The sequence below is a fragment of the Macaca nemestrina genome, chromosome 10 (assembly GCF_043159975.1).
Source record: "Macaca nemestrina isolate mMacNem1 chromosome 10, mMacNem.hap1, whole genome shotgun sequence".
Taxonomy (NCBI): Eukaryota; Metazoa; Chordata; class Mammalia; order Primates; family Cercopithecidae; genus Macaca; species Macaca nemestrina.
In genome coordinates, this window is record NC_092134.1 from 9,341,139 (window position 1) to 9,368,962 (window position 27,824).

General features: G+C 44.5%; 1 protein-coding gene across 3 annotated transcripts in view; it reads right to left on the reverse strand.

The window, feature by feature from the left end:
• Positions 1-25,777, reverse strand: part of LOC105493893 (tectonic family member 2) — a 37,408-nt gene extending 11,631 nt beyond the window's left edge. Inside the window, exons 1-12 of one of the 3 annotated variants that reach the window (XM_011761856.2) lie at positions 25,573-25,777; positions 25,282-25,389; positions 24,774-24,850; positions 23,084-23,276; positions 17,559-17,659; positions 10,051-10,250; positions 8,909-9,035; positions 6,423-6,564; positions 4,670-4,735; positions 3,029-3,163; positions 2,708-2,785; positions 785-865 (exon numbers count right to left, since the gene is read on the reverse strand). In XM_011761856.2, coding sequence (XP_011760158.2) covers positions 785-865; positions 2,708-2,785; positions 3,029-3,163; positions 4,670-4,735; positions 6,423-6,564; positions 8,909-9,035; positions 10,051-10,250; positions 17,559-17,659; positions 23,084-23,276; positions 24,774-24,850; positions 25,282-25,389; positions 25,573-25,654 — 1,390 coding nt within the window. In that variant the 5' untranslated portion in view covers positions 25,655-25,777. Of the gene's footprint in view, positions 1-784; positions 866-2,707; positions 2,786-3,028; positions 3,164-4,669; positions 4,736-6,422; positions 6,565-8,908; positions 9,036-10,050; positions 10,251-17,558; positions 17,660-23,083; positions 23,280-24,773; positions 24,851-25,281; positions 25,390-25,572 lie in introns of all 3 variants that reach the window. The other 2 variants (XM_011761850.2, XM_011761866.3) reach the window with 2 other exon arrangements.
• Between the last annotated feature and the right edge of the window lie 2,047 nt (positions 25,778-27,824).

Genomic DNA, 27,824 nt, shown 5'->3' on the forward strand with positions numbered 1-27,824 from the left:
AAACTGAGATCACTGTTAGTCTAATCCTTTCAAAGCTGAACGAAGGTGCCTTTCTGTATCAGAATTCCCAGACCCTGAGCGGTGGTTTCTTCAGAATGTGACACTGCCCCTGGCAGATGTGGGTCATTACCACTGAGGCACAGATTTCCTGCAGTTCAGAATGAAGTTATTTTCATGTCTCTAATTAGCACCATCCTGGGCTACAGGCAACAATAACACGGGACTCTCAAGCCAATCTCATATTTCAATCTCTTTTACTAGCAACCAGCACTTCAGGTGCAAACAATGTTAGCTGTAGAAGCGGCCGGGCACGGTGGCTCACGCCTGTAATCCCAGCACTTTGGAAGGCTAATGCGGGCAGATCACGAGGTCAGGAGATCGAGACCATCCTGGCTTACACGGTGAAACCCCGTCTCTACTAAAAATACAAAACATTAGCCAGGCATGGTGGCGGGTGCCTATAGTCCCAGCTACTCGGGAGGCTGAGGCAGGAGAATGGCGTGAACCTGGGAGGCGGAGCTTGCGGTGAGCCGAGATCGCGCCACTGTACTCCAGCCTGGGGGACAGAGCAAGACTCAGTCTCAAAAAAAAAAAGAAAAGAAAAAAAAACAAAGCTGTAGAAGCATGAAAAACCACTACCACTGTTACTCAGCAGCATGTACCTCTCTGCTAAATAAACCAACCGGGCTTTAAAATAATTGATTGCTTGATTAGATTCAAAATATGGTAATACTTCTAACATCAGTTTGCCAAAGAGCTAATGATAATGACCAAACCGGATTACCCGACTGCCAAAGATATAAAGTCGTGACATTATTCATCCTGTTGGTATTTAGAGCTCGGACAGGCTTGCCAAGTTGGTAACCTAGACAAACACAACAAAGCAGCGTGAGCCTGTTTCCTCCTATACTTCAGCACAGCAAGCCTAACTCAGCAAATAACACAAGAGACATGCAAAAGGAAAGAAAATACATAGGCGAAGCTTTCAAAAATACCTTTGGGAGAAAGATGGCACACCTTCATTCATTGTTTTTGTTTTTGTTTTGTTTTGAGACAGAGTCTGGCTCTGCCGCCCAGGCTGGAGTGCAATGGCATACTCTCGGCTCACTGCAACCTTCACCTCCTGGGTTCAAGCGATTCTCCCGCCTCAGCCTTCCAAGTAGCTGGGCACCCACCATCATGCCCAGCTAATTTTTATATTTTTGTAGAGACGGAGTTTCAGCATGTCAGCCAGGCTGGTTTTGAACTCCTAACCTCAGGTGATCCGCCCACCTAAGCCTCCCAAAGAGCTCGGATTACGGATGTGAGCCACCGTGCCCGGGTGCTTTTTTTTTTTTTTTTTTTTTTAACAGACAAGGACATTCATTCAATTTAAAAAATACATTTTAACAATAAAACCTGAAAAGTAAATTGCAGGCATGAGTCAGTCTTGGACCTCTCATGCAAGAGACACTGAAGGTTCTGATCAAGCCAGTCACGGATCACTTGCTGAATGACAATACTGCTTATCACGGGGGCTCATAAAAGACATGTAAACCAAAGTAATCTTTCTTTTTTTTTTTTTTTGAGACAGTGTATCACTCTGTTGCCCAGGCTGGAGTTCAGTGGTGTGATCTCAGCTCACTGCAAACTCCACCTCCCAGGTTCAAGCTATTCTCCTGCCTCAGCCTCCCAAGTAGGTGGGATTACAGGCGCCCATCACCATGCCCAGCTAATTTTTTTGCATTTTTAGTAGAGATGGAGTTTCACCATGTTGGCCAGGCTAGTTTCCAACTCCTGACCTCAAGTGATCCACCTGCTTCAGCCTCCCAAAGTGCTTAGACTACAGGTATGAGCCACTGCACCAGGCCATAACCTTTCAATAGAACCTTTTTCTAGTAAATCCATTCAACCCCAAGGTCTGTTGTTAGATCATATTTCCATCCATCTCGTATTAATCCAACTTACTGCTTCCAATATTTTACTATGAAAATGTTCACATGTACAGAAAAGTTGAAAGTAATACCATGAACACCAATACAGCCACACCAAAATCAACAGCTGTTAACATTTAGCCATATTTGTCTTAACTGTATCATACAGGTGTTGAGCATTTCTTATCTGAAATGCTTGAGACCAGAAGTGTTTGGGATTTTTTCAGATTTTGGAATGCTTGTGTATACATAATAAGTGTATCTTGGCTGGACGCAGTGGCTCAAGCCTATAATCTCTGCACTTTGGGAGGCCGAGATGGGCAGATCACTTGAGGTCAGGAGTTCAAGACCAGCCTGGCCAACACGGTGAAATCCTGTCTCTACTAAAAATATAAAAATTATATTAAAGTGAGCAACCCTGCAAGCCTCCCTTTGGAGAAGTAGCAGATGAATAAACCTTCCTGTGTTGTGTGATTTTAAAAAAAAATTTGCCAGGCATGGTGGTGTGTACCTGTAATCCCAGCTACTCAGGAGGCCGAGGCAAGAAAATCTCTTGAACCCAGAAGGTGGAGATTGCAGTGAGCCGAGATTGCGCCACTGCACTTCAACCTGGACAACAGAGCAAGACTCTGTCTCCAAAAAAAAAAAAAAAAAGAGAGAGAGAGAATAAAGAAAAAGGAAGGTCAGAGTCAGAAACTAAAATTGGAGAGAGTTACTTATAACCATCCTGATGGCTGGGAGTGTTGAACTAAAGTACGTTTGTAAGATCAGTGACTGGTATACACTCATCTTACCTGGATTTCCAGATAATTCTTCTTCATTACCACTATTATAGCTTAAAAATTTTACTACAAATCTCTGTGTCATTATCCCTAGAAATAAAACAAAATAAAAATACAATGTGCACCATTTCACTAGGAAAAGAAATTATTCTCCATAGTGCTTTATCTTAAAATTGCATTTTGACATTCAAAGTATACTCTCGTTGATTAAATCATAAATGCACATAAGAAACAAGTCTAACTTAATTTTATGGGTTATAATTATGAGAATCTTGAAGAGAGAAAAAAAATACTTTTCAGTGAAAGCATGTTTGCTACCCTCATTAAAGTTACCTTTCTGGTGGGCATTAATCTCTGCCCTAATAATTCTGACATTGATATCACTGATGGTATTATTATTCCATTTGAAAATATAATGTTCTTCCACATTCACGATTCTGGGGGCTGATCTGTTATTTAAAGGAGTTTCTGCAAATACAAGAATATGTTCATAAATTAAAGACTGTCTTTGAGCCTGACTCTATTACTGGGACGTTCTCTCTGCTTGCGTGGCCTTTCCCGAATGCCCTGCCCCTGCCCTTCCTATCTCCAGCTCCCTAACATGGCACGGTCACTGCTTCCTTGAGGAAGCCTGCCCTGGTCCCATCAAGTCACCATTAGCTGCCTCCCCTATGCCGTCATGGTACCCAGAATGAGATCTGTTCCTTTCATTTCTATATCCCCAGCACCTGGCTCATAGCTTGCCATGGAGCACACACTTGGTAAAATGTTTGTGAGATGAAAGACCAGAGGGTCAGTTCCGCCAGGGCAGGGGCCCGCTGTCTAGTTCTCTATTACAGCGTAGGAACTCCACTAACATTTGATGAGCTAATGAATAAATTTGAGAAGTACAACACATCAGAAAGAGACACCCAGCACTTGGGGAGGCCGAGGCGGGTGGATCACCTGAGGTCAGGAGTTTGAGACCAGCCTGGCCAACATGGTGAAACCCGATCTCTACTAAAAATACAAAAATTAGGCCACGCACGGTGGCTCACACCTGTAATCACAGCACTTTGGGAGGCCGAAGCAAGCAGATCACGAGGTCAGGAGTTCAAGACCAGCCTGGCCAACAGAGTGAAACCTCCTCTCTACTAAAAATACAAAAAATTAGCCATGCGTGGTGGCAGGTGCCTGTAATCCCAGCTACTCAGGAGGCTAAGGCATGAGAATCACTTGAACCCGGGAGGCAGAGGTTACAGTGAGCTGAGATCACCCTACTACACTGGGCGACAGAACAAGACTCTGTCTCAAATTAAAAAAAAAAAAGAAAAGAAAGAAAGAAATAGTATCCTTCATTAAAAATTAAAGTTCTGGTAAAATTAGCCAAACTGGGCCAGGCACGGTGGCTCACGCCTGTAATCCCTGCACTTTGGGAGACCAAGGCAGGTGGATCACTTGAGGTCAGGAGTTTGAAACCAGCCTGGCCAACATGGTGAAACCCCGTCTCTACTAAAATACAAAAATTAGCCGGGCATATGGTGGCGGGCACCTGTAATCCCAGCTACTTGGGAGGCTAAGGCAGGAGAATTGCTTGAACCCAGAAGGTGGAGGTTGCAGTGAGCCAAGATCGCGCCATCGCACTCCAGCCTGGGCGAAAAGAACGAAACTCCGTCTCAAAAAAAAAAAAAAAAAAAAAAGAATTCTTTAACTATCAAACATTTAAGAAAAGTTTCATGGAAGCTGGAACTAGAAGGGACGGTGGAACTCAGAGAATCCAGGACCATGGAGGAGCAGGCTCACCGTCACAGAGAGCACTCTAAAGCCCAGCAAGACAGAACGAGGAACAAATGAAATGCGCCTGGCAGATTTTTCTAACGATTGTGAACCTTTTTAAATGACTAACAAAAATACATACTCTGGGGGTATATGTTACTTGTAAGAAATGACATATCTATTTCTGAAGAAATGACGTCAAAGTGTAACATTAAATACCTCTATTGGTGATGAATTTGTCTAGGTCAGTTGCTTCCTCATAGATTACTTTTGGTGTAACTGTGCCTAAAGAGAGAACATAAAATAACTTCCACAGGCGTACACATGGCCTATCATGATCACACTAAGTCAAAGTATAGTTGATCAAGCAAATATGGTGACCACAACTGCCCAGAGTGGTGACTACAAAACTCTCCCCACTCCCCAAAAACCATCAGATAGGAGTCCCCGTCCTCTTAGTGTCTAATTATAACTGAGGAGGAAAATCCACAACAAACAAACAAACAAACAAAAACCAGGGTCACTGACATAAAAACAAATATGCAGTTCACTGCTGGTGGCAATACAAAATGGTGCAGACACTGTAGAAAACAATTGGCCGGGTACGGTGGCTCACGCCTGTAATCCCAGCACTTTGGGAGGCCGAGGCGGGTAGATTGCCTGAGGTCAGGAGTTCGAGACCAGTCTGGCCAACATGGTGAAACCTCGTCACTATTAAAAATACAAAAACATTAGCCAGGTGTGGTGGCACACACCTGTAATCTCAGCTACTTGGGAGGCTAAGGCAGGGGAATCGCTTGAACCAGGGAGGTAGAGGTTGCAGTGAGCCGAGATCATGCCACTGCACTCCAGCCTGGGTGACAGAGCGAGACACTGTCTCAAAAAACAAAAATAAAAACAAAAAACACAATTTGGTGGATCCTCAAGAAGTCATACTAGCATGACCTGTCAGTTCCACTCCTAGGTGTCTACCCAAAAGAAATAAAAAGATACATCTACGCAAAAACTTGGCCACGAGTGTTCATGGCAGCGCTATTCACAACAGTCAGGAGATGAAAACAACCCATATGTCCATCAGCTGATGAATGGACAATGGACAAATACAATGTGCTCTGTCCATGCGACAGACTACGATTCAGCCATAGAGGAATGAAGCGCTGCCATGCGCTACAACACAGATGAACCATGGAACACCATGCTAAGTGAAAGAGGCCAGACACAAAAGGCCACACAGTGTATGCTTCTGTTTCTGGGGAACACCCAGAATAAGCAATCCACGGAGACAGGAAGCAGACTGGTGGCTGCCAGGGGCTGAGGGAAGAGGGGTAGGGAGTGACTGCGAATGGGGACAGATGCCCTTCTGAGGGGATGAAATGTTCTGGAACTAGAGAGAGGTGATGGTGGCACAACAGTGTAGAAGGTACTAACGTCAATGAATTGTACACTTTAAAATGGTTAATTTTGGCAGAACGCAGACGCTCACACCTGTAATCTCAGCACTTTGGGAGGCCGAGGCAGGCGGATCACCTGAGGTCAGGAGTTCAAGGCCAGCCTAGCCAACATGGTGAAACCCCATCTCTACTAAAAACAAAAAAATTAGCTGGGCGTGGTGGCGTGCACCTGTAGACCCTGCTACTTGGGAAGCTGAGGCAGGAGAATCGCTTGAACTTAGGAGGCAGAGGGTGCAGTGAGCTGAGATCGCGCCACTGCACTCCAACCTGCGCAATGGAGCGAGACTCCGTTTCAAAACAAACAAAAAGGTTAATTTTATGTTATTTGAATTGTACTTCAATTTCAAAATAATTAATATGCAATATGCTGTCTTATGGAACTAAACTTTGTCCAAAGAAAATAATTGGCAGTTAAAATATTATTTGAAGTTGAACCAGTAGAAATGATTTATACTCTCATGAGATCGCACTTTATCTTCATGTTTGGGTCTGCGTTCTTTTCTCAAAGAAATGTCACATACCTCCTAAGGCAACATTCTTTATCTTCGCATTGATAATACCATCTCGTTCTTGGTATACTTCCAAATCAGTAACGCATTTAACATCAAAATTGTGAAGAAATGCCACGGGGGCGTTCTGCATACACTGCCCAGTCAGGGACATCTGAGGGTGAAGGGCAAAGCCAACAGATTTATGGCCTCTCTCCTAATCATACAAAATAGATCAGCATCCCTTAAAACTGTTCTTTCTGCAGCCTGCTCCCATTGCTGGCTTGGTTTCAGCCAACAGCAAGTTCACGGACTAGTTGACCCGCTTTAGCAAAACATCTAACTGATTTGCCCATCAAGGTCTGGAAGCCACTGGTTGTGGAGTCACAGTAAATATTACCTAATAAAAACAAAGAAAATCCCTTGTCCTATTCTATTTAGTTTGCAGAGACATGACTATATTTAACTTCATGTTCTCTCCCTCGTCACAACCAGAGTTTAATACCATAAAAATGGATTCATCTGAATAAGAAAGAGAAACTGTTTTACCTCCCCTGCTTTCTTCCCACAAATAACACTCCTCATAACGTTGAACGTAAAAAAAGATTTCAGGTTGGGAGCAGTGGCTCACACCTGTAATGCCAGCACTTTGGAAGGCTGTAGTGGGAGAATCATTTGAGCTCAGGGGTTCAAGACCAACCTGGGCAACATAGCAAGACCCTGTCTCTACAAAAAGTAAAAAATTAACTGGGCATAGTGGCATGCGCCTATAGTCCCAGCTACTTGGGAGGCTAAGGTGGGAGGATTGCTTGAGCCCAGGAGGTGGAGGCTGCAGTGAGCTGTGACTACACCACTGTACTCTAGCCTGGGCGACAAAGCAAGACCCTGTCATTCATTCACTCATGCATTCATACATACATATATAAATGATTCCATATAAAACCTTAAAATATTTTTCAAAATTCTAGAATGGTAAATAAAATGATGTATTTATCTAACCATTGTTTTCTATACTGGACCCTACTTGAGGGTAGTGAGGGGCAGGAGGGAGAGGATCAGAAAAAAACTATTGGGTACTTGGCTTAGTACCTGGGTGACAAATAATCTGTACAACAAAACCCTATGATATAAGTTTACCTATATAAACAACCTGCACATGTAGACCTGAACCGAAAATAAAAGTTTAAAAAGAAAAAGTAGTAAAGAATGATAGTTACTTCTAGCCAGGCACGGAGGCTCACACTGTAATCCCAACACTTTGGCCAAGGCAGAAGAATTTCAAGGCCAGGAGTTTAAGACCAGCCTGGGCAACATAATGAAACCCCCATCTCTACAAATTTTTGGCTGGGTGCGGTGGCTCAAGTCTGTAATCCCAGCATGGTGGGAGACCAAAGTGGGCAGATCACTTCAGCCCCAGAGTTAAAGAGACCAGTCTGGGCAACATGGCAAAACCCCATCTCTACAAAAAATTGGCCAGGAATGGTGGTGCGTGCCTGTAGTCTCAGCTACTTGGGAGGCTGAGGTAGGATCACTTGAATGTGGGAGGTCAGGGCTGCAGGGAGTCGAGATCACATCAGCACACTCCACCCCAGGTGATAGAGCAAGACTGTCTCAAACCAAAACAAATTTTTTTAATTAAAAAAAAAAAAAAAAAAAAGACTCACACCTGCAATCCCAGCACTTTGGGAGGCCGAGGCAGGCGGATCACCTGAGGTCGGGAGTTCAAGACCAGCCTGACCAACATGGAGAAACTCCGTCTCTACTAAAAATACAAAATTAGCCAGGTGTGGTGGTGCATGCCTGTAATCCCAGCTACTTGGGAGGCTGAGGCAGGAGAATTGCTTGAACCCGGGAGGCGGAGGTTGTGGTGAGCTGAGATTGTGCCACTGCACTCCAGCCTGGGCAAAAAGAGCGAAACTCTTTCTCAAAAAAAAAAAACCAGAATGATAGCTACTTCCATAGAAACGTATAGAAAATCTTTTGGTTTTATTTTGTAAGTTCACTCTGAGTTTTAAGAAAGACTGTGATTAATTTAAGAATGACTATATATTTTATTAATCTGGAGAACATAAACAGTTAAGTCGCTGAAAGGTACAAAGGAGGGAAATAAGTAACTTAAAAAGAGATTTTAAAGAGAAATATGACTTAAATTAACAATAGGAAAGGAAAAATAAAGAGTCTAGCAGCCAGGCGCAGTGGCTCACGCCTGTAATCCCAACACTTTGGGAGACCGAGGCGCTCGGGTCACAGGGTTAAGAGATTGAGATCATCCGGGCTAACATGGTGAAACTCCATCTCTAGTAAAAATACAAAAAAATCGGCTGGGTATGGTAGCACATGCCTGCAGTCCCAGCTACTTGGGAGGCTGAAGCAGGACAATCACTTGAACCCGGGAGGCGGAGGTTGCAGTGAGCTGAGATCCAGCACTGCACTTTAGCCTGGGCGATAAAAGCGAGACTCTGTCTCAAAAAAAAAAAAAAAAAGAGAAGGGTCTAGCGTACTCATATTGCAATGATTACCTGCGGAATAGTAAAATATGCCTTCTTTACAGTCATAATGGGATCTCCTTGTTTGTAACCAAAGTCTGCAAAGTCTTTTGCGTCAGTATCCACATATACTTCAAAGGAAGATTCCTGTTTGGGGGAACTGAAAATCAATAAGAAAGGCTGAATAGTTTCAGTTATCTGCAAAAACACAATTCTTCCTTAATGTTGTTCTTTACTCTTGTTTTCTGAGATGGATCTCACTCTGTCACCCACACTGGAATGCAGTGGCGCGATCTTTGTTCACTGCTACCTCCGCCTCCCAGGTTCAAGTAATTCTCATACCTCAGTCTCCCAAGTAGGCTGGGATTACAGGTGCCCACCACCACACCCGGCTAATTTTTTGTATTTTTAGTAGAGATGGGGTTTCACGATGTACCCAGGCTCGTCTTGAACTCCCAACCTCAGGTGATCTGCCTGCCTCAGCCTCCCAAAGTACTGGGATTACAGACGTGACCCACTGCACCCAGCCTCTTTACTTTTGTTTTATTTTGTTTTGAGACAGTCTCACTCTGTCGCCCAAGTTGGAGTGCAATGGCGCGATCTCGACTCACTGCAAGCTCCGCCTCCCGGTTTCACACCATCCTCCTGCCTCAGCCTCCCTAGTAGCTGGGACTACAGGTGCCTGCCACCACGCCTGGCTAATTTTTTGTATTTTTAGTAGAGACGGGGTTTCGCCATGTTAGCCAGGATGGTATTGATCTCCTGACCTCATGATCTGCCTGCCTTGGCCTCCCAAAGTGCTAGGATTACAGGTGTGAGCCACCACGCCCCACCTACTTTTTTAATTACAAAAATCAGAGATGTAAATTTTTAACAATCTAAAACTGTAAAATACAGAACATTAAAATCCCCCATGAGCCACCACTCCTTCGCCTCCCCTAGAAAAGCACCATGAGCTGTTTTCAATGTCAATCAATTTCTTTTCAATGAGGCCCAATTCTGTCAAATAATGCAAAATAAATTAGCTAACTGAAATTTATAATTGAACCCTTTAGGCACGGGATCTCTGGAGAGGGACTGGGAAAAACGTGACCGCATTATAGGGCCTACTAGAGTATGGCCCCACCAGGACAGGAGAACAATGCCCCATCCCAGGCGGCTGCTCAGACACTTACACGGCACCATGGTAGAAATAACCAAGGAAGGGCGTGTTGGCAAGGGGCGACTGCACACACAGAAAGGGAAACCAGTCGGGGACACTGTGTGTCGTTGTCCCAGCAGAGCAGAGTTGATCAAAAGGAGGACTGACGTCTCCTCCAAACACGCCAGTGAAGCAGGACAGTCTGAACAGCTCTGTTAAATTTGATGAGCATTCCTGGAAGACAAACATAAAAGCAGGGGCTATGACCGCAGCGAGAATCTCCTGGCAAGTGTGACGAATGCTACCTCTTATTTAAGGCCAGCAGGACGCTACCGAGTAAGCGAGAACATCTATAATCTCTGTCTCATCAATAAGTGCCTTGTGCCCACAAAAAGTAAAATAGTTCTAGAATTTCTTTTGTCAATTCCCCAAATAAGCCTCCAAGTCAGAAACTTCAAGCATTCAAGGGAACCACAGTTTTACTAGGACATGAGATATTCCCAGTAAAGAAAAAGAAGAAAAGATAGTACAGAATAGATCCCAAATGAAGACAAAGACATAGTAAACCTCCTTTCTTAACTGTCATCACCATTCAAACCCTTAGCCCAGAAAAGTCTCCGGATATTTACAGTGAGGGGAAACGTTCCATATTCCACAAGGATCCTCCAGGCCCTCACTAGATTATAACATGACCCAATTCATGTCATCAAGAAATTACTTGGGGCTGAGTGCAGTGGCTCACGCCTGTAATCCCAACACTTTGGGAAGCCAAGGCAGGTGGATCACTTGAGGTCAGGAGTTTGAGACCAGCCTGGCCAACATGGTGAAGCCCCGTCTCTACTAAAAATATAAAAATTAGCTGGGCATGGTGGCAGGCGCCTATAATTCCAGCTACTGGGGAGGCTGAGGCAGGAGAATCACTTGAACCCGGGAGGTGGAAGTTGCAGTGAGGCGAGATCATACACTGCACTCCATCCTGGGAAACACAGTGAGATTCTGTCTCAAAACAAAGAAAGAAAGAAAGGAGGAAATTACTTGGACTGCATGCAGTGTGTCACGCCTGAAATCCTAACATTGTGGGAGGTTGAGGTGGAATGAATGAGCCCAGAAGTTCAAGACCAGCCTAGGCAACATAGAGAGACTCAGCCCCAACAAAATTAAAAAAAAAAAAAAAATTAGCCGGGCATGGTGGTGCACACCTGTGATCCCAGCTGCTCAGGAGGCTGAGGAAAGGACTGCGTGAGTCCAGGAGGCTGAGGCTGCAGTGAGCCATGACTGGGCCACTGAAGTCCAGCCTGGACAACAGAACAAGACCCTGTCCCTTAAAAAAAAAAAAAAAAAAAAAAAACACCGGGTGCAGTGGCTCACACCTGTAATCCCAGCATTTTGGGAGGCTGAGGCAGGTGGATCACCTGAGGTCAGGAGTTCAAAACCAGCCTGACCACCATGGTGAAAGCCCATCTGTACTAAAAATAAAAAAATTAGCCGGGCGTTGTGGCAGGCGCCTGTAGTCCCAGCTACTAGGGAACTAAAAATAAAAAAATTAGCAATGCATGGTGGCAGGTGCCTGTAGTCCCAGCTACTCGGGAGGCTGAGGCGGGAGAATGGCGTGAACCCGGAAGTAGAGCTTGCAGTGAGCCGAGATCCCACCACTGCACTCCAGCCTGGGTGACAGTGCGAGACTCCGTCTCAAAAAAAAAAAAAAAGAAAGAAAGAAAAAAATCAGGTAAATGGAGAATGTTTTAAGACCCATCAATTCAGTTATACAACCTATGGGGGCATTACAGCCAGAATTGCCTTCTCCTGCTATAACTCCAAAAAATTGGCCTTTAATAGTCATAGATTTAAAAGACTGCTTCTTTACTATCCCTTTAGCTGAGCAGGACTCTAAACGGTTTACATTTACAGTTCCTGCAGTAAACAACCTGCAGCCTGCTAAGCATTTTCATTGTTTTACAGATGGGTCTAGTAATGGTAAAGCTTCTTATTCTGGATCAAAAGGTAAGGTTTTCCAGACACCCTATACTTCAGCTCAAAAAGCAGAGCTTCTAGCTGTAATTGAGGTATTGACTGCTTTTGATATGCCTATTAATGTGATTTCTGATTCTTCATACGTGGTTCATTCCACACAGTTAATTGAAAATGCTCAGTTACGATTTCATACAGATGAACAACTGATGACTTTATTTACCCAATGCAAACAGCAGTTACAAGTAGAATGTACCCTTTTTGTATCACTCACATTAGGGCTCATACACCTCTTCCAGGACCTTTGACTGAAGGGAATCAAATGGCTGATCGCCTAGTTGCTAATGCAATATCTAATGCTAGACACTTTCACAATTTAACCCATGTTAACGCCTCTGGTCTCAAACGCAGATACAGCATTACCTGGAAAGAAGCTAAAGCTATTATCCAGTGATGCCCAACTTGCCAAATGGTACATTCCTCATCTTTTACAGGTGTTAATCCTCGAGGATTGGAACCTAACTCTCTTTGGCAAATAGATGTCACCCATGTTCCCTCGTCTGGGAGACTAGCTTACGTACATGTATGTGTGGACACCTTTTCTCACTTTGTCTGGGCCACATGCCAATCAGGAGAGTCTTCTGCCTGTGTTAAATGTCACCTTTTGCAGTGTTTTGCAGTGATGGGCATTCCAGCTTCTATTGAAACAGATAATGCCCCAGGCTATACTAGCCAAGAAGCTCCAGCTACATTTTTCTCTATGTGGAATATTAAACACATTGCTGGTATCCCATACAATTCTCAAGGACAAGCCATAGTGGAACGAATGAATCTTTCCCTAAAAAGCAGTTGCAAAAGCAGAAAGGTGTAAATAGAGAATATGGAACCCCATTGATGCAACTGAATCTATCATTATTAACTTTAAATTTTTTGAGCCTGCCCAAATGTCAGATGTTATCAGCAGCTGAACAGCATCTGCACAAACCAGCTGCAAAGACAGAAGCAGAACAACTGATTTGGTGGAGAGATCCGATAACAAAAAGTTGGGAAATAGGTAAAATAATAACTTGGGGTAGAAGTTATGCTTGTGTTTCTCCAGGCCAAAATCAACAGCCAATTTGGATACCATCAAGACACCTGAAATCTTATCATAAGTCAGATTCCGGGAAGATCCCAAGGACCCCTCAGTTGCAGCCATGTGGAGACTGACGCTGAGGAGGACCCCAACTGTCACAAGCAACACCCGTCAAACACAGCCACCCATCTGGGGACAGAACCAGAAGCTGTCCCAGATGGTGGAAGAAAACCTGAGGAAAGCGGGACAGCCAGTCACAATGAGTCATTTAATGGTAGCTATGACAGCGACGATCACCACTGCTGTGAGGATTCCTTCAACAAGCGCTGCCACAGAGAACAATTATACTTATTGGGCATATTTATCAATCTTAGCTGGCAGTAATGCTTGGATGTAATCACTCTATGACACAGTTACACATGCTTTCTGGTCTCAGTATTTACCATAATAAATCTGCTCCTATAATTGAGGCATACCGCCCTCAAAAACCCATTTGTATACAAAATTGAACCTGGCCAGAAATAATGAACGTACTTGTTTAGGAAGATTGCATTGCAGAACAGGCAGAGGTGCTGCACGATTCCTATGGAGTCATTATTAATGATCCCCTAAGGAGATGTTTAGCTTAAATTACACCTCTCGGTCTGCATGCCATGGCCACACTATGTTCAGCTGATCTGAACGAAACAGTCAGATGGTAGATATAATAATAAGTACGGTGAGAGCTCCTATTATCTGAAACCATGGCAGTATAGTGGCACCTCAACCTCAAATGATATGGTCCACTGTAGGAACTAAACATTAAGGATCTGTGGAAACTATTAATAGCTCTTAATAAGATCAAAATTTGGGAAAGAATAAAAAAGCATCTAGAAGGACACTCTACAAACTTGTTTTTGGATATAGCAAAATTAAAAGAACAAATATTTGAAGCATCCCAGGCACACCTGACCTTAATGCCAAGAACTGGAGTGCTTAAAGGAGCTGCAGACAGATTAGCAGCTAGCAACCCATTAAAATGGATAAAAACACTTGGAAGCTCTGTAATTTCAATGATGATTGTGCTTTTAATCTGTGTTGTTTGTCTTTGTAGAGTCTGCAGATGTGGATCCTGACTCCTCCAAGAAGTAGCTCACCGCGACAAAGCTGCCTTTGCTTTGATCACTTTGCAAATCAAAGAAGGGGAACATGTTGGGAACAAGCCCCCCAAAATCTGGCCATAAACCGGAACCCCAAACTGACCATAAACAAAATCTCTGCAGCACTGTGACACGTTCATGATGGCCATAATACCCACGCTGGAAGGCTGTGGGTTTACTGGAATAAGGGCAAGGAACACCTGGCCCGCCCAGGGCGGAAAACCGCTTAAAAGCATTCTTAAGCCACAAACAATAGCATGAGTGATCTGTGCCTTAAGGACATGCTCCTGCTGCAGTTAACTAGCCCAACATATTCTTTTAATTCGGCCCATCCCTTCGTTTCCCATAAAGGATACTTTTAGTTAGTTTAATATCTATAGAAACAATGCCAATGACTGGCTTGCCATTAATAAATAGGTGGGTAAAACTCTGTTCAAGGCTCTCAGCTCTGAAGACTGTGAGATCTCTGATTTCCCACTTCACACCTCTGCTATTCCTGTGTGTCTTTAATTCCTCTAGCGCCACTGGGTTAGGGTCTCCCTGACCGAGCTGGTCTCGGCAAACTAGGATCCAGAATATATAGTGAACCCTCTTACAATTCAACAAAAAGACAGCCCAATTTAAAACATGGGTGAAGGGTATAAACAGACATTTCTCCAAAGAAAATATACAAATATCCCATAAGCACATGAAAAGATCTTCTACATCATTTGCCACTAGAGAAATACAAATCAAAATCACAATGAGGGCGGGGCATGGTGGCTCATGCCTGTAATCCCAGCATTTTGGGAGGTTGAGGTCAGAGGATTGCTTGAGCCCAGGAATTCTAGACCAGCCTAGGCAACACAGCAAGACCCCACCTTCACAAAAAAAAACACACAAATTAGCTAAGTGTGGTGGTGTGCACCTGTAGTTCCAGCTACCTGGGAAGCCGAGGTAAGAGAATCACTTGAGCCTGCGAGGTTGAGGCTGCAGTAAGCTGTGATTGCACCACTGCATTCTATCCTGGGCGACAGGGCAAGCCCCTGTCTAAAAAAAAAATAAAAAAAAAAAAGAAAATCATGAAGAAATATCAGTTCACACTTACTTGCATGGCTATAACCAAAAAGACAAATAATAACAAGTGTTGATGAGGATATAGAGAAACTGTAACCCACATACATTGCTGATGAGAATTTAAAATGGTGCAACTGCTTCAGAAACTAGTTCCTCAAAAGGTTAAACATACAATAACAATGCAACCCAGCAACTCTACTATATAGATCCCCAAGAGAAATGGAAACATGTTCACACAAAAACCTGTCCACAAATGTTCATAGCAGCACTATTCATAAAGGCCAAAAAACAGAAACAACCCAAATGTCCATTAGCCAATAAATAGATAAGAAATACGTGATATATCCATACAACGGAATAGGATTCAACCACCAAAAATGAATGAAGTGGTGACAGCTGCTATAAGGCAAAAGAACCTTAAAAGCATCATGCTAAGTGCAAGAAGAAAGTCACTGAAGACCACATATTGCATGATTCCATATATGTGCAATGTCCAAAATGGACAAATTCATGGAGACAGAGGCAGATTCACAGTGGCCTGGATGAAGGATGGAGATAGGAACGGCTACAGGGACACACGATTTCTTTCTGGGGTGGTAGAAATGTTCTCAAGTTAGATTGTGGTGATGGTTGTACAACTGTGTAAATTTACTAAAAATCACTGAAAAACCATGTTCTTTTTTCTTTTCCTTTTTTTTTTTTTTTTTTTTTTGAGACAGAGTCTTGCTCTGTCGTCTAGGCTGAAATGCAGTGGTGTGATCACAGCTCATTCCAGCCTTGACCTCCTGGGCTCAAGCAATCCTCTCAGCTCAGCCTCCCGAGCTGGCACTACAGGCCTGCACTACCATGCCCAGCTAATTTTTGTAGAGATGGGGTTTTGCCATGTTGCCCAGGCTGGTATCCAACTCCCGAACTCAAGCGATCCACCCACGTCGGCCTCCCAAAGTGCTGGGATTACAGGCATGAGCCACTTCACCAGGCCTGTTCTTTCTGTTTTTATATTTTCTTAAAGGCTTCTAAATAAATAATATTAAAACCATCCCCTCAGTATGATCTTCATAATCATGATTTTATCCAAAGAGATACTCTTTTCTTCTTCCAAAAACTAGACTGACAATGCCAGATAAGAAAATACTCAATTTAGGCCTGGTGCAGTGGCTCACTCCTGTAATCCCAGCACTTTGGGAGGCCAAGGCGGGCAGATCACCTGAGGTCAGGAGTTCAAGACCTGCCTGGCCAACATTTAGTAGAGACAGTGGAAACCCTGTCTCTGCTAAAAATATAAAAATTAGCCAGGTGTGGTGGCGCACACCTGTAGTTCCAGCTAATCGGGAGGCTGAGGCACAAGAATCACTTGAATCCAGGAGGTGGAGGTTGCAGTGACCTGAGATCATGTCACTGCACTCCAGTGTGGGCAACAGAGCAAGACTCTGTCTCAAAAAAAAAAGAAAGAAAAAACCCAAAATACTCAGTTTATATGTTGTACCCACTCTAAAGCTAAAAGAAAAAAAATAAAGCCGGGCGCGGTGGCTCATGCCGACAATTGCAGCACTTTGGGAGGCCATCTCAAAAAAAAAAAAAATTTTTACTCAAAAGTTGTGTGATTTTTTTTTTTGAAATGGGGTTTCACTCTTGTTGCCCAGGCTGGAGTGCAATGGCACAATCTCGGCTCACTGCAACCTCCGCCTCCCTGGTTCAAGCAATCTCCTGCCTCAACCTCCTAAGTAGCTGGGATTACAGGCGCATGCCACTACGCCTGGCTAATTTTGTATTTTTAGTAGAGATGGGGTTTCTCCATGTTAGTCAGGCTGGTCCCAAACTCCCAACCTCAGGTTATCCGCCTACCTCGGCCTCCCAAAGTGCTAGGATTACAGGCATGAGCCACTGCGCCTGCCAAAACTTTGAAATTTAAAAAAATACTCAATTTGAAAACAATTTGCAATAGAAAACATAAACTCAGTTTTGGTTTTGGGAGGCCAAGGTAGGAGGACTATTTGATCCCAGGAATTTGAGACCAGCCTGAGCAACATGGCAAAATCCCACCTCTACAAAAGATACAAAACAATTAGCTAGGTGTGATGGTGAATGCCTGTGGTCCCAGCTACTCAGGAGGCTGAGGTAAGAAAATCACTTGAGCCCAGGAGGTCGAGGCTGCAGTGAGCCATAATTGCACTACCATACTCCAGCCTGGGCAACAGAGCAAGATCCTATCTTGAAAAATAAAAAATAAAAAGAGCTGTTGGTGGAACTGCTGGTGTTCTCACAGGAAGCATAACCTTTATGCCCAATAACCAAAGAACGTACCTGGTCACAGCAGCAGCGAACATCACAGGCCCCAGCTGTTAAATTACAAGGACAAGGGCCAAGGGGCTGATACACCTGGTTAGGAATGACAGTCACATTCTCTGAAAAGTAAACACAACAGAAAAATTCAGCTAAGAAACATTCCAACAAAGCATGGTCACATTTTTAACATTCAAAAGAAAGCTGAATTATCTTGTTTTGTAAATCATCATTACCAAATATTCGACATTAAGGAATCCATGAAATATATGACGCCTACATCTACCACTCCAACAAAAACCCAAATATAAGAAAACACGCCAGTTACAATGAACCAAAGAAGTCATAGTTGATCTGGAAGATAATCAATTGACTAAGAGTCACAAGTTAGTATATACATAATGTACTGATTTTAGGCTGGGCAGGGTGGCTCACACCTGTAAACCCAGGACTTTGGGAGGCCAAGGTGGACAGATCACCTGAGGTCAGGAGTTCAAGACCAGCCTGGCCAACATAGTGAAACCCTGTCTCTAATAAAAATACAAAAAGTAGCCCAGACTACAAAAAAGAAACAGATAAAATTAACTTAATAATATATTTCACTGAACCCAACACATCCAACATAATATCATTGCAACAGGCAATCAGTATAAAAATTATGAATGAGCTATTCCACATTCTTTGTTTCACAGTAAGTCCTCAAAAACTGGTGGCTATTTAACAGTTACAGCACATCTCAATTAAGACCCATCCCCTTTCAACTGTCCAGTGTCCAGACGTGGCTCGTGGCTGTGGTACCCAATAGTGCAGGTGGGACTAATGTGGTCTGACCAGGAGAGTATGGAGGGCTGGGTTATGCAGGGATGATACAGTGAGACACAGTAGCTTCCCTGAGGGACTCGCATTCTCAGAGGGAGGAGACAGATAAAGAGATCATGTGACCATAAAGGGGTAAACACCGAAATAGCTCTGTCATGGGAACCCAGGGAGGGCAGGTGGCTTAGGCTGGGTGTCAGGAAGACTTGCAGAGAGAATGCGCTGAGCCTGAAACACACATAAGAGTTTGTACAGGCAGCCGGGCCCAGTGGCTCATGCCTGTAATCCCAGCACTTCAGGAGGCCGAGGCGGGTGGATCACCTGAGGTCAGGAGTTTTAGACCAGCCTGACCAACATGGAGAAACCCCGTCTCTACTAAAAGAAAAAAAAAAGAGCTTGTACAGGTAAGAGGGGCTACTGGAGAACTGTAGGTGGAAGACAGAGGGGGCGGATGAATAGGGGAACACTGTGGTGCAAGGAAGAAGGTGGCAGGTGTGAATGGGACAAGGCCAGAGAAAGCAGCTCAGGAAAGGACGCGGGAATTCAAGAGAGGGGTGATGCACTTGGGGATAATATACCTGGAGACAAGGGAAAACACATAAGAAATGCTAAAGAAGTAAACATCAGCAGGGCCTATTGTTTATAACTCTTCACTATATTACAGGTTTCCGTACTTATTTTCCTCTTTGAAGAAGAAATGTTACACGACACTTCAGCCTCCTAACTCAGAATTCAGTGGCAGTAATGCTTTGGGTTTCTCATGGATCATTTATCAGATAAAAGTTTCATTCTGCTGAATTTTACTTTTACACGTTAGAAAACCATGCAGCAACTATTTGTTTAAACCCCACATAACAGTTAACTTTAACGACACAATGGGTGAAGTATCTGAAGAACAGCTAACCATCTGTTCCATGCTGTAACATATCAGAAGGTCAATGATACATCAATGGTATCCAGAACAAGAAGGTCCACATCGCAGACCACGTTACAGCGGTAAGGGTCTGACCCTCAGTGTTATCAAACCCATGTGACACAAGCAAGGCACTCTATTAATTGATTTTTTTTTTGAGACAGGGTCTCACTCTGTTGCCCAGGCTGAAGTGTGCAGTGGTACAATCAGCTCACTGCAGCCTCAACCTCCCAGCGCTCAAGTGATCCTCCCACCTCAGCCTCCCAAGTATGTGGGACCACAGATGTGCACCATCATGCTCAGCTAACATTATGCTGTCCATGCTGGTCTCAAACTCCTGGGCTTGAGTGATCCTCCCACCTTGGCTTCCCAAAGTGCTGGAATTACAGGAATAGTGCATGAGCCACCACCCCCAGCCACGAGGCACTTTAGAATAGGGTTTTACTATGTGTTACACAAATAGATGTTTGTGTGTTGATTTATGTTTTCTACATTGTTCACTGGCTTCGTTGTTATTTGATATGACACATGCCTCCTGTCTGTGCTTCCATTCTTTTTCTAGTTTTAATCGCTGGCTGGCTGGGTAAAAAATTTTTTGGCCAGGCGCGGTGGCTCAAGCCTGTAATCCCAGCACTTTGGGAGGCCAAGACGGGCGGATCACGAGGTCAGGAGATCGAGACCATCCTGGCTAACACCGTGAAACCCCGTCTCTACTAAAAAAATAATACAAAAAACTAGCCGGGCGAGGTGGCAGGCGCCTGTAGTCCCAGCTACTCGGGAGGCTGAGGCAGGAGAATGGCGTAAACCTGGGAGGCGGAGCTTGCAGTGAGCTGAGATCCGGCCACTGCACTCCAGCCCGGGCGACAGAGCGAGACTCCGTCTCAAAAAAAAAAAAAAAAAAAAAAAATTTTTCATGCGTTCATGGGGTCAGAGGAGACAATTCAATCACTCATATACAAAGATGTTCAATTTTCTAGGTTTGGTATTCTAAAATATTACCTAAATATATTTTCCTTTTTTTTTTTTTTTTTTTTTTTTGAGACAGGGTCTTGCTCTGTCAACCAGGCTGGAGTACATGGAGCAATCTTGGCTCACTGCAACCTCCACCTCCTGGGCTCAAGCAATCCCCCGACCTCAACCTCCCTCGTAGCTAGGGCTACAGGCACCCACTGCCACACACAGCTAATTGTCGTATTTGTTTGTAGAGACGGGGTTTCGCCACATTGCCCGGGCTGGTCTTGAACACCTAGGCTCAAGTGGTCTGCACACCTTGGCCTCTAAAAGTGTTGGGATTACAGGCATGAGCTACCACCCAGCCTCAAGCATATTTCTCAAAGGAAAAAAGTCAGTGCTTTGAACAGTGCAGCTATCATGAACCCCTCCTGTTGTTTTGGGGCTTGTTTTTTGTTTTTTGTTTTTTTGTCATTGAATACTTCTTTTTGGCTTGTTTTTAATTTTAAGCCATAGAAAAATTTAAAACTTTTAAGTAGGTAACACATTTGCAAGGTTCCAAAAAATCAAAAGCATATTTAAAAAGTCCTCACTGTCAGCCCTTTCCCGTTCCCACATCACCCTCCAACTTGGTAGAACATGATTAGCTTCTCCAACATCCTTCCAGAATTTCTTTATGCAAATGTTTTCATTTCTGCCTCCTTTATGCAAAAGATAGCACGCTGCAGGCAGCCATCTGCAGTTGCTTTTTTCACTTCATTCATCTTGGAGGCCTTTCCATGCAAGTACACTGAGGGCACAGTAGTCTGCTGAAGGGAGCTGTCAAAACTCGTCTTATCATCCTAAACTTCCGGAAGCACAAGGAGGACCACAGTTAGGGATGTAATAAGAGAAGTGGCAGTAAAGGAGTCTCCAGTGAACAGACTTTTGCTACTCAAGTCTGGAGTGCTTCTCCCTCCATGCCACGTGGCCATAAAGGCAAGAGATGTCAGAGTTTGCCACAGGGGACAGGGGACATGGTGGTAGCACTCATGACAGCAGAGCCCTCTGGGCACATCTAGTTGAAGGTTCTTTTGGTTTAAGAACACTAACATCATGTGAGATGGAGATTAACACAAAACCATTTTCTCACGTCCAAAGATTCATGTACATGGGCATAATGATCTTTGCTGTAGCATCAAAAGCTGGGAACAGGCCAGGTGCGGTGGCTCCTGCCTGTAATCCCAGCACTTCAGGAGGCCGTGGCGGGACGATTGCCTGGGCCCAGGAGTTCAAAACCAGCCTGGCTAACATAGTGAGACCCTGTCTCTACAAAAAATGTAAAAACTAGCCAGGTGTGGTAGTGCACGCCGGTAGCCCCAGCTACTATAGAGGCTGTGGCAGGAGGATCACCTGAACCAGTAAGGTTGAGGCTGCAGTGAGCCAGGATCATGCCCTTGCACTCTAGCTCCAGTCTGGGTGACAGAGTGAGACCCTGTCTCTAAAAGAAATGAAAATAAAAAAAAAACTTAAAAAAAAAAAAGCTGGCCGGGCGCGGTGGCTCAAGCCTGTAATCCCAGCACTTTGGGAGGCCAAGACGGGCGGATCACGAGGTCAGGAGATCGAGAGACGATCCCGGCTAACACGGTGAAACCCCGTCTCTACTAAAAAATACAAAAAAATAGCCGGGCGAGGTGGCGGGCGCCTGTAGTCCCAGCTACTCGGGAGGCTGAGGCAGGAGAATGGCGTAAACACGGGAGGCGGAGCTTGCAGTGAGCTGAGATCCGGCCACTGCACTCCAGCCTGGGTGACAGAGCAAGACTCCGTCTCAAAAAAAAAAAAAAAAAAAAAAAGCTGGAAATGATGTAAACTTCATCAACCTCAAACTCCTATGCTCAAGCAATCCTCCCACCTCAGCCTCCCTAGTAGCTAGGACTACAGGCGGGCACCACCATACCCAGCTAACTTTTTAAATTTTTTTATAGAGACAGTATCTGCTATGTTGCCCAGGTTGGTCTTGAACTCCTGGGCTCAAGAAATTCCCCCGCCTTGGCCTCCCAAAGCACTGGGATAACAGGCTGGGAGCCACTGTGTCTGGCCACCCTTCCTTTCTTCTTCTTAAGATGCAGTCATGAGAATCAATGCATGCGCCAGCACGGTTGGCTCATGCCTGTAATCCCAGCACTTTGGGAGGCCAAGGTGGGCAGATCACAAGATCAGGAGATCGAGACCATCCCAGCCAACATTCTGAAACCCCATCTCTACTAAAAGTACAAAAATTAGCTGGGCGTGGTGGCGCACACCTGTAGTCCCAGCTACTTGGGAGGCTGAGGCAGGAGAATCGCTTGAGCCCAGGAGGTGGAGGTTGCAGTAAGCCGAGATCACAACACTGCACTCCAGCCTGGCGACAGAGTGAGACTCCGTCTCCAAAAAAAACAAACAAACAAACAAAAAAGAATCAAGGTACATAAACAAATTTCACCTTCTCCCAAAAAGGATTCAAGGTGGCTTACAAAGAAGCAAATAATAGAGCAGTAGAGCAAGATCAAATAAATGTTACATAAAATAGTACAAAATGAAAATTTTTAAAAGAAAACTAAAGAAAAATAAGTTTAGGAAGGCAAGACAGACTCAAGTGAAGTATACTTTACAAATTGCATGGCATATACTTACAATCAAACAGGTAAGCTTGACACAAATTTTTCTTTTCTTTTCTTTTTTTTTTTTTTTGAGACAGGGTCTCGCTGTGTTGCCCTCGCTGGAACGCAGTGGCGTGATCATAGCTTACTGTAGCATCAACCTCCCAGGCTCAAGCCATCCTCCTACCTCATCCTCCTAAGTAGTTGGGACCAACAGCAAAGTTTTCACAGTCAAAGACTTCACTTGCCTGAGGCATTATGGGTCAGAGAAGAGTTGGCATAAATTTCCACTTGAATGAGTAGATGTGCTAAACAGGGTGAATTACGAGATGCTGAAACCAGAAGGGTTTGGAGGATACAGGGGGACTCTGCGAAGGAATCTGTCTCATTGGAGGAACACCAGTCCAGACCTCTCTTCCACCTTACTGTCACTTCCAACACCTTCTGAAAGGAAAAGATTGCTGTATTTTTTAAGTGACTCAAAACAGGGTCTATAAGAATACATAATGGAAAACACAATAAAAGCACACATCGGCCTCTGTTCATTTTATAAAAGGGAAATGTATACAAAGATGACACAGTTATCTTCAGTTCCACCCCATAAACCTATGGTAACATGCAAGCCCTGATTCCTACTCCTTAACATAAAAGCAAACAACTTTGGGATACTTAGAAAAAGCTAAACACAAATCTGATAAATAAACTCAGTTTACTGTGTACCTTTTTAGCTTCTTTATCATCCTATCAGTGGAAGAGTAAATACACAAAAGTCAATGAAAACAATCCTCAGTTTATCCCAGAATGACTTTAGACATGTACATGTTCATTCCCGGGGTACAAACAGAGTTTGTCTTTGTCATTCTTTTATCTCCAGAATTAATGTTGCATATACTAGGTACCCAATAAACACTTACTAAACAGAAGATGCTTAATCTCTCCAGGTTTGAGTATCCTTATACACAAGCCTAGAGTTGGGCAAGATCAGTGGTTATGAAGCTTTTTTTTTTTTTGAGACGGAGTCTTGATTGTCACCCAGGTTGGAGTGCAGTGGTGTGATCTCAGTTCACTGCAACCTCTGCTTCCCAGGTTCAAGTGATTCTCCTGCCTCAGCCTCCAAAGTAGCTGGGATGACAGGCAGCCGCCATCACGCCCAGCTAATTTTTGTATTTTTAGTAGAGATCGGTTTCACCATGTTGGCCAGACTGGCCTTGAACTCCTGACCTCAGATGATTCGCCCTCCTCGGCCTCCCAAAGTGCTAGGATTACAGGCATGGGCCACCGTGCCTGGCCAGCTTTTTTTTATTTTTTTATTTTTTTTAAGAGACAGGGTCTTGCTCTGTTGCCCAGGCTGGATGAAGTGCAGTGGTATGATCATAGCTCTCTGCAGTCCTGAACTCCTGGGCTCAAATAATCCTCCTGCCTCAGCTCCCCCACCCCACTCCAAGTACCTGGGACTATAGGTATCCGCCATCACACCCACCTAATTTTTAAAAAATTGTTTTGTAGAGACAGGGTCTCGCTATGTTACAGGCTGGTCTGGAACTCCTGGGCTCAAGCAATCCTCCCGCATCAACCTCCCAAAGTGCTACGAGTACAGGCTTGAGCCACAATGCCTGGCATAAAGCTTTTTTGAATCATTGACCCATTTGATGATCTGAAGGAAACTGATGACCCTCTCATCAGAAAAATACACATACAAACAGAACTTTACACACAATTTCACAGAGTTCACAGACCCCCTAAAATGCATCCAAGGACTCCTAACCCCAGGGTAAGGAACCGTGGGCTGGCTAAGTGTCTACCAGATCCAACAGCCCACAATTTCATGATTGTTCAGAGCATGGAGAAAGCTATGCCTTGTCAAATAAAGAGAGCAGTGCAGAAACCCTAGCTGGGGGCCTCTTCACAGGCTACAGAGAAGGTTTACTTCTGCCTTACCGCGCCAGGGGTCACAGTCACACTCCAGTCTTCCGTCTCATTGCTCAGCACTCCACACGTCGGAACTGGCAATATTCCTAAAGAAGAGAAGACCAGCACGCAAAGGCAGCACGGCCCATCAGCTCGAGTCAGACTGCCTAGGATGGACTCACATTACAGCCCAAGATTGGGCCCTTTACAAGCTGCTTGATACTGGGACAGTGACAACCTCTCTGAATTTGTTTCTTCACTGGTCAAAGGGGATGAAAAGATATTACTGCTCTTACAAGGAAAATGGGATGATGCACGATGTTAGTTCAATGAATGCTAGCCATTATTATTTCAAGCTTTCTTCGAACCTGTCCGTCTGTCCTCTCTGGCCTACAGCAGCGCCCCGATCCTTTTCTCCCCATGCGACTTTACAGAGAACAGAGGCAGGGGGCCCAAAGGATGCCACCTCGCCAGGCTCCCTGGGAGGTCTGGATCCAGTCCAACCCCCACCCTTCCCAAAATAAGGGCCAGACTTTACCCGCCTCGTCCTGCAGCACGGTCAGGGACACGGTCACGCCCTCGGTGTCTCCGACCAGGGATGCGCTGACCGCAGGGCCGGACATTCGGATAAAAGGAGGGATGAAAGCTAGGCGGGAAGGAAAGGGGATAAGGAGGGATTAGCAGTGGAAGAGTCACCGCCTAAGGTGTGTGTGGCGGCTTCCTTTGGCGGTCTCGACTCCCGAAACTCCCGGGAGAGTCCAGGTTGGCCCTTTTAACGCCCAGTCCCCTTAGCCCCGGCCCACCAAGGTCCCTGCCGCGCCGTACACACCCAGGTCCCCCCACACCAGCCTCAGGACGCCCTGCAGAAGGAGAAGCCTCAAAAGAAGAGCGGCCGGAGACTGGAAGCCCATGCCTTAGACCTCGCGGGCCGGGCCCAGCAGAACCGCGCCCGCCTTAGAACCCGAGAAGGACTCAGACACGAAAACACCGCCCCACCGCCGCCATCTTGTCAAGCGAACGCCCGGAGCTATGGCAACCACCAATCGGTGACCGGCCAGGCGGAGCGCCGTGCTGTGATTGGACCAGTGGCAAGAGCGGGCACCCCGGCCCCGCCCACAAGGCCTCGCATTTTTGCTGCTTGACTCGTGGGGAAAGTGAGGGCGGAAAAACTACCATCCGGTGCTCCACTTAGTACCTGGGTGACGGAACAATCTGTGCACCCAACCCCCGTGACACGCAATTTACCTATATAGCAACCTGTACATGGACCCCTGGGCCTAAAATAAAAATTGAAAAAATCAAAATTAAAAAGTCCTGAAAAGCAGGGGTGCGTTTCCAGCTCAAAAACTGGAGTTTTCCTCTACCCTGGAATTAATCCAACCCAAGAGCGAGCCTATAGACACTGGCTTCTAAATAAAAAGGGTGGAATTTGCTCCTTAATAAACTTGATTTTTATAGGGATTTTTAGGGGGTGAGTACAAAAAGGGGATGGGACTGCAGCGCTGTTTTTATTATTATTATCTTTACCATCATTTATTATGCATTATTTATATCTTATGTTTTTATAAAATATATATTTACAAAATATATATACTTTGTTTTATATGTATATCTCAAATATACATACTTGATACATATAAAATATATATAGGCCGGGTGCGGTGGCTCCTGCCTGTAATCCCAGCACTTTGGGAGGCCGAGGCGGGCGGATCACAAGGTCAGGAGTTTGAGACCAGCCTGACCAACATGGTGAAACCCTGTCTCTAGGAAAAATACAAAAAATTAGCCGGGCGTGTCGGCATGCGCCTATAATCCCAACTACTCAGGAGGCTGAGGCAGAAGAATCGCTTGAATCTGGGAGGCGGAGGTTGCAGTGAGCCGTTTTGTCACCACTGCACTCAAGCCTCAGCCACAGAGCCAGACTCTGTCTCAAAAATATATACATAATATTTATTTATTTATGTATCTTATAAAATAAATATGTATTTATAGTTTATCTTATAAATATGTATTTATATTTTATATAAATATAAACATATTTTATAAATTTTTTACTTTATAATTTTATAAAATTTACATTTATATTTTTATAATTATTATCATTTATCATTTATTATCATTTATTACCACTATTGTTTTTTATCATTCTCCTAGGTTTTTGAAGATTTTCTCCCACGCACAGAGCTCTCAGCACTCTGAAAGCAGATCCAATCACAGAACACACAAGAGGTTTCGTCCAACAATAGGACAGATGTGAAAGAATCAAAATTCTGTCTGGAAAAAAAAATTGTTTTTCTTCTTTCAGTAGCCTCAGAACATTTCAAGCATTGTCACGGCTTGGGGTCTGAGAGTGCAGGTTCTGAGGTCAGGCTGCCTGGTGTGGGATTCCGCCTTCCCTCCACAGATATTCTCAGCTGTTAAGTGACTTTGGGCAAGTCGACCTCTCTAAGCTTCAGCTTCCTCATCTATAAAAAAGGGATGATGATAATCCTTCCCTGGGGATTGTGTGAGGATGAAATGAAGTAACATGTCTAATGAGGTTAAGCCAATGTCTGGCATATAGTAAGCACTCAGTTAATGATCACGTACTTGTTCAGTATCAGAGGGGTGGTGTGTACTTTAGCTGGGACAGTCATGGTGTTCAGCACTGTGACTGACTGATGGTAAATGCCAAATCAATGTTTGCCATTATTACTTTTTATTTATTTATTTTTATTTGATTTTTTTGAGACAGGGTCTCACTCTGTCTGTCACCCAGGCTGGAATGGTACAGTGGCATAATCATAGCTCACTGCATCCTCAAACTTCTGGGCTCGGCTGATCCTCCCACCTCAGCCTCCCAGGTAGCTGGGAATACGCCACGACACCCAGCTAATTTTTGTATTTTTTGTAGAGATGGGGTTTCACCATGTTGCCCAGGCTGGTCTCAAACTCTTGGGCTCAAGTGATTTTCCTGCCTTGGCCTCCAAAAGTGCTGGGATTACAGGTGTGGGCCACCGCACTCAGCCCCATTATTACTCTTTTTTTTTTTTTTTTTTTTTGAGACGGAGTCTCACTCTGTTGCCCAGGCTGGAGTGCAGT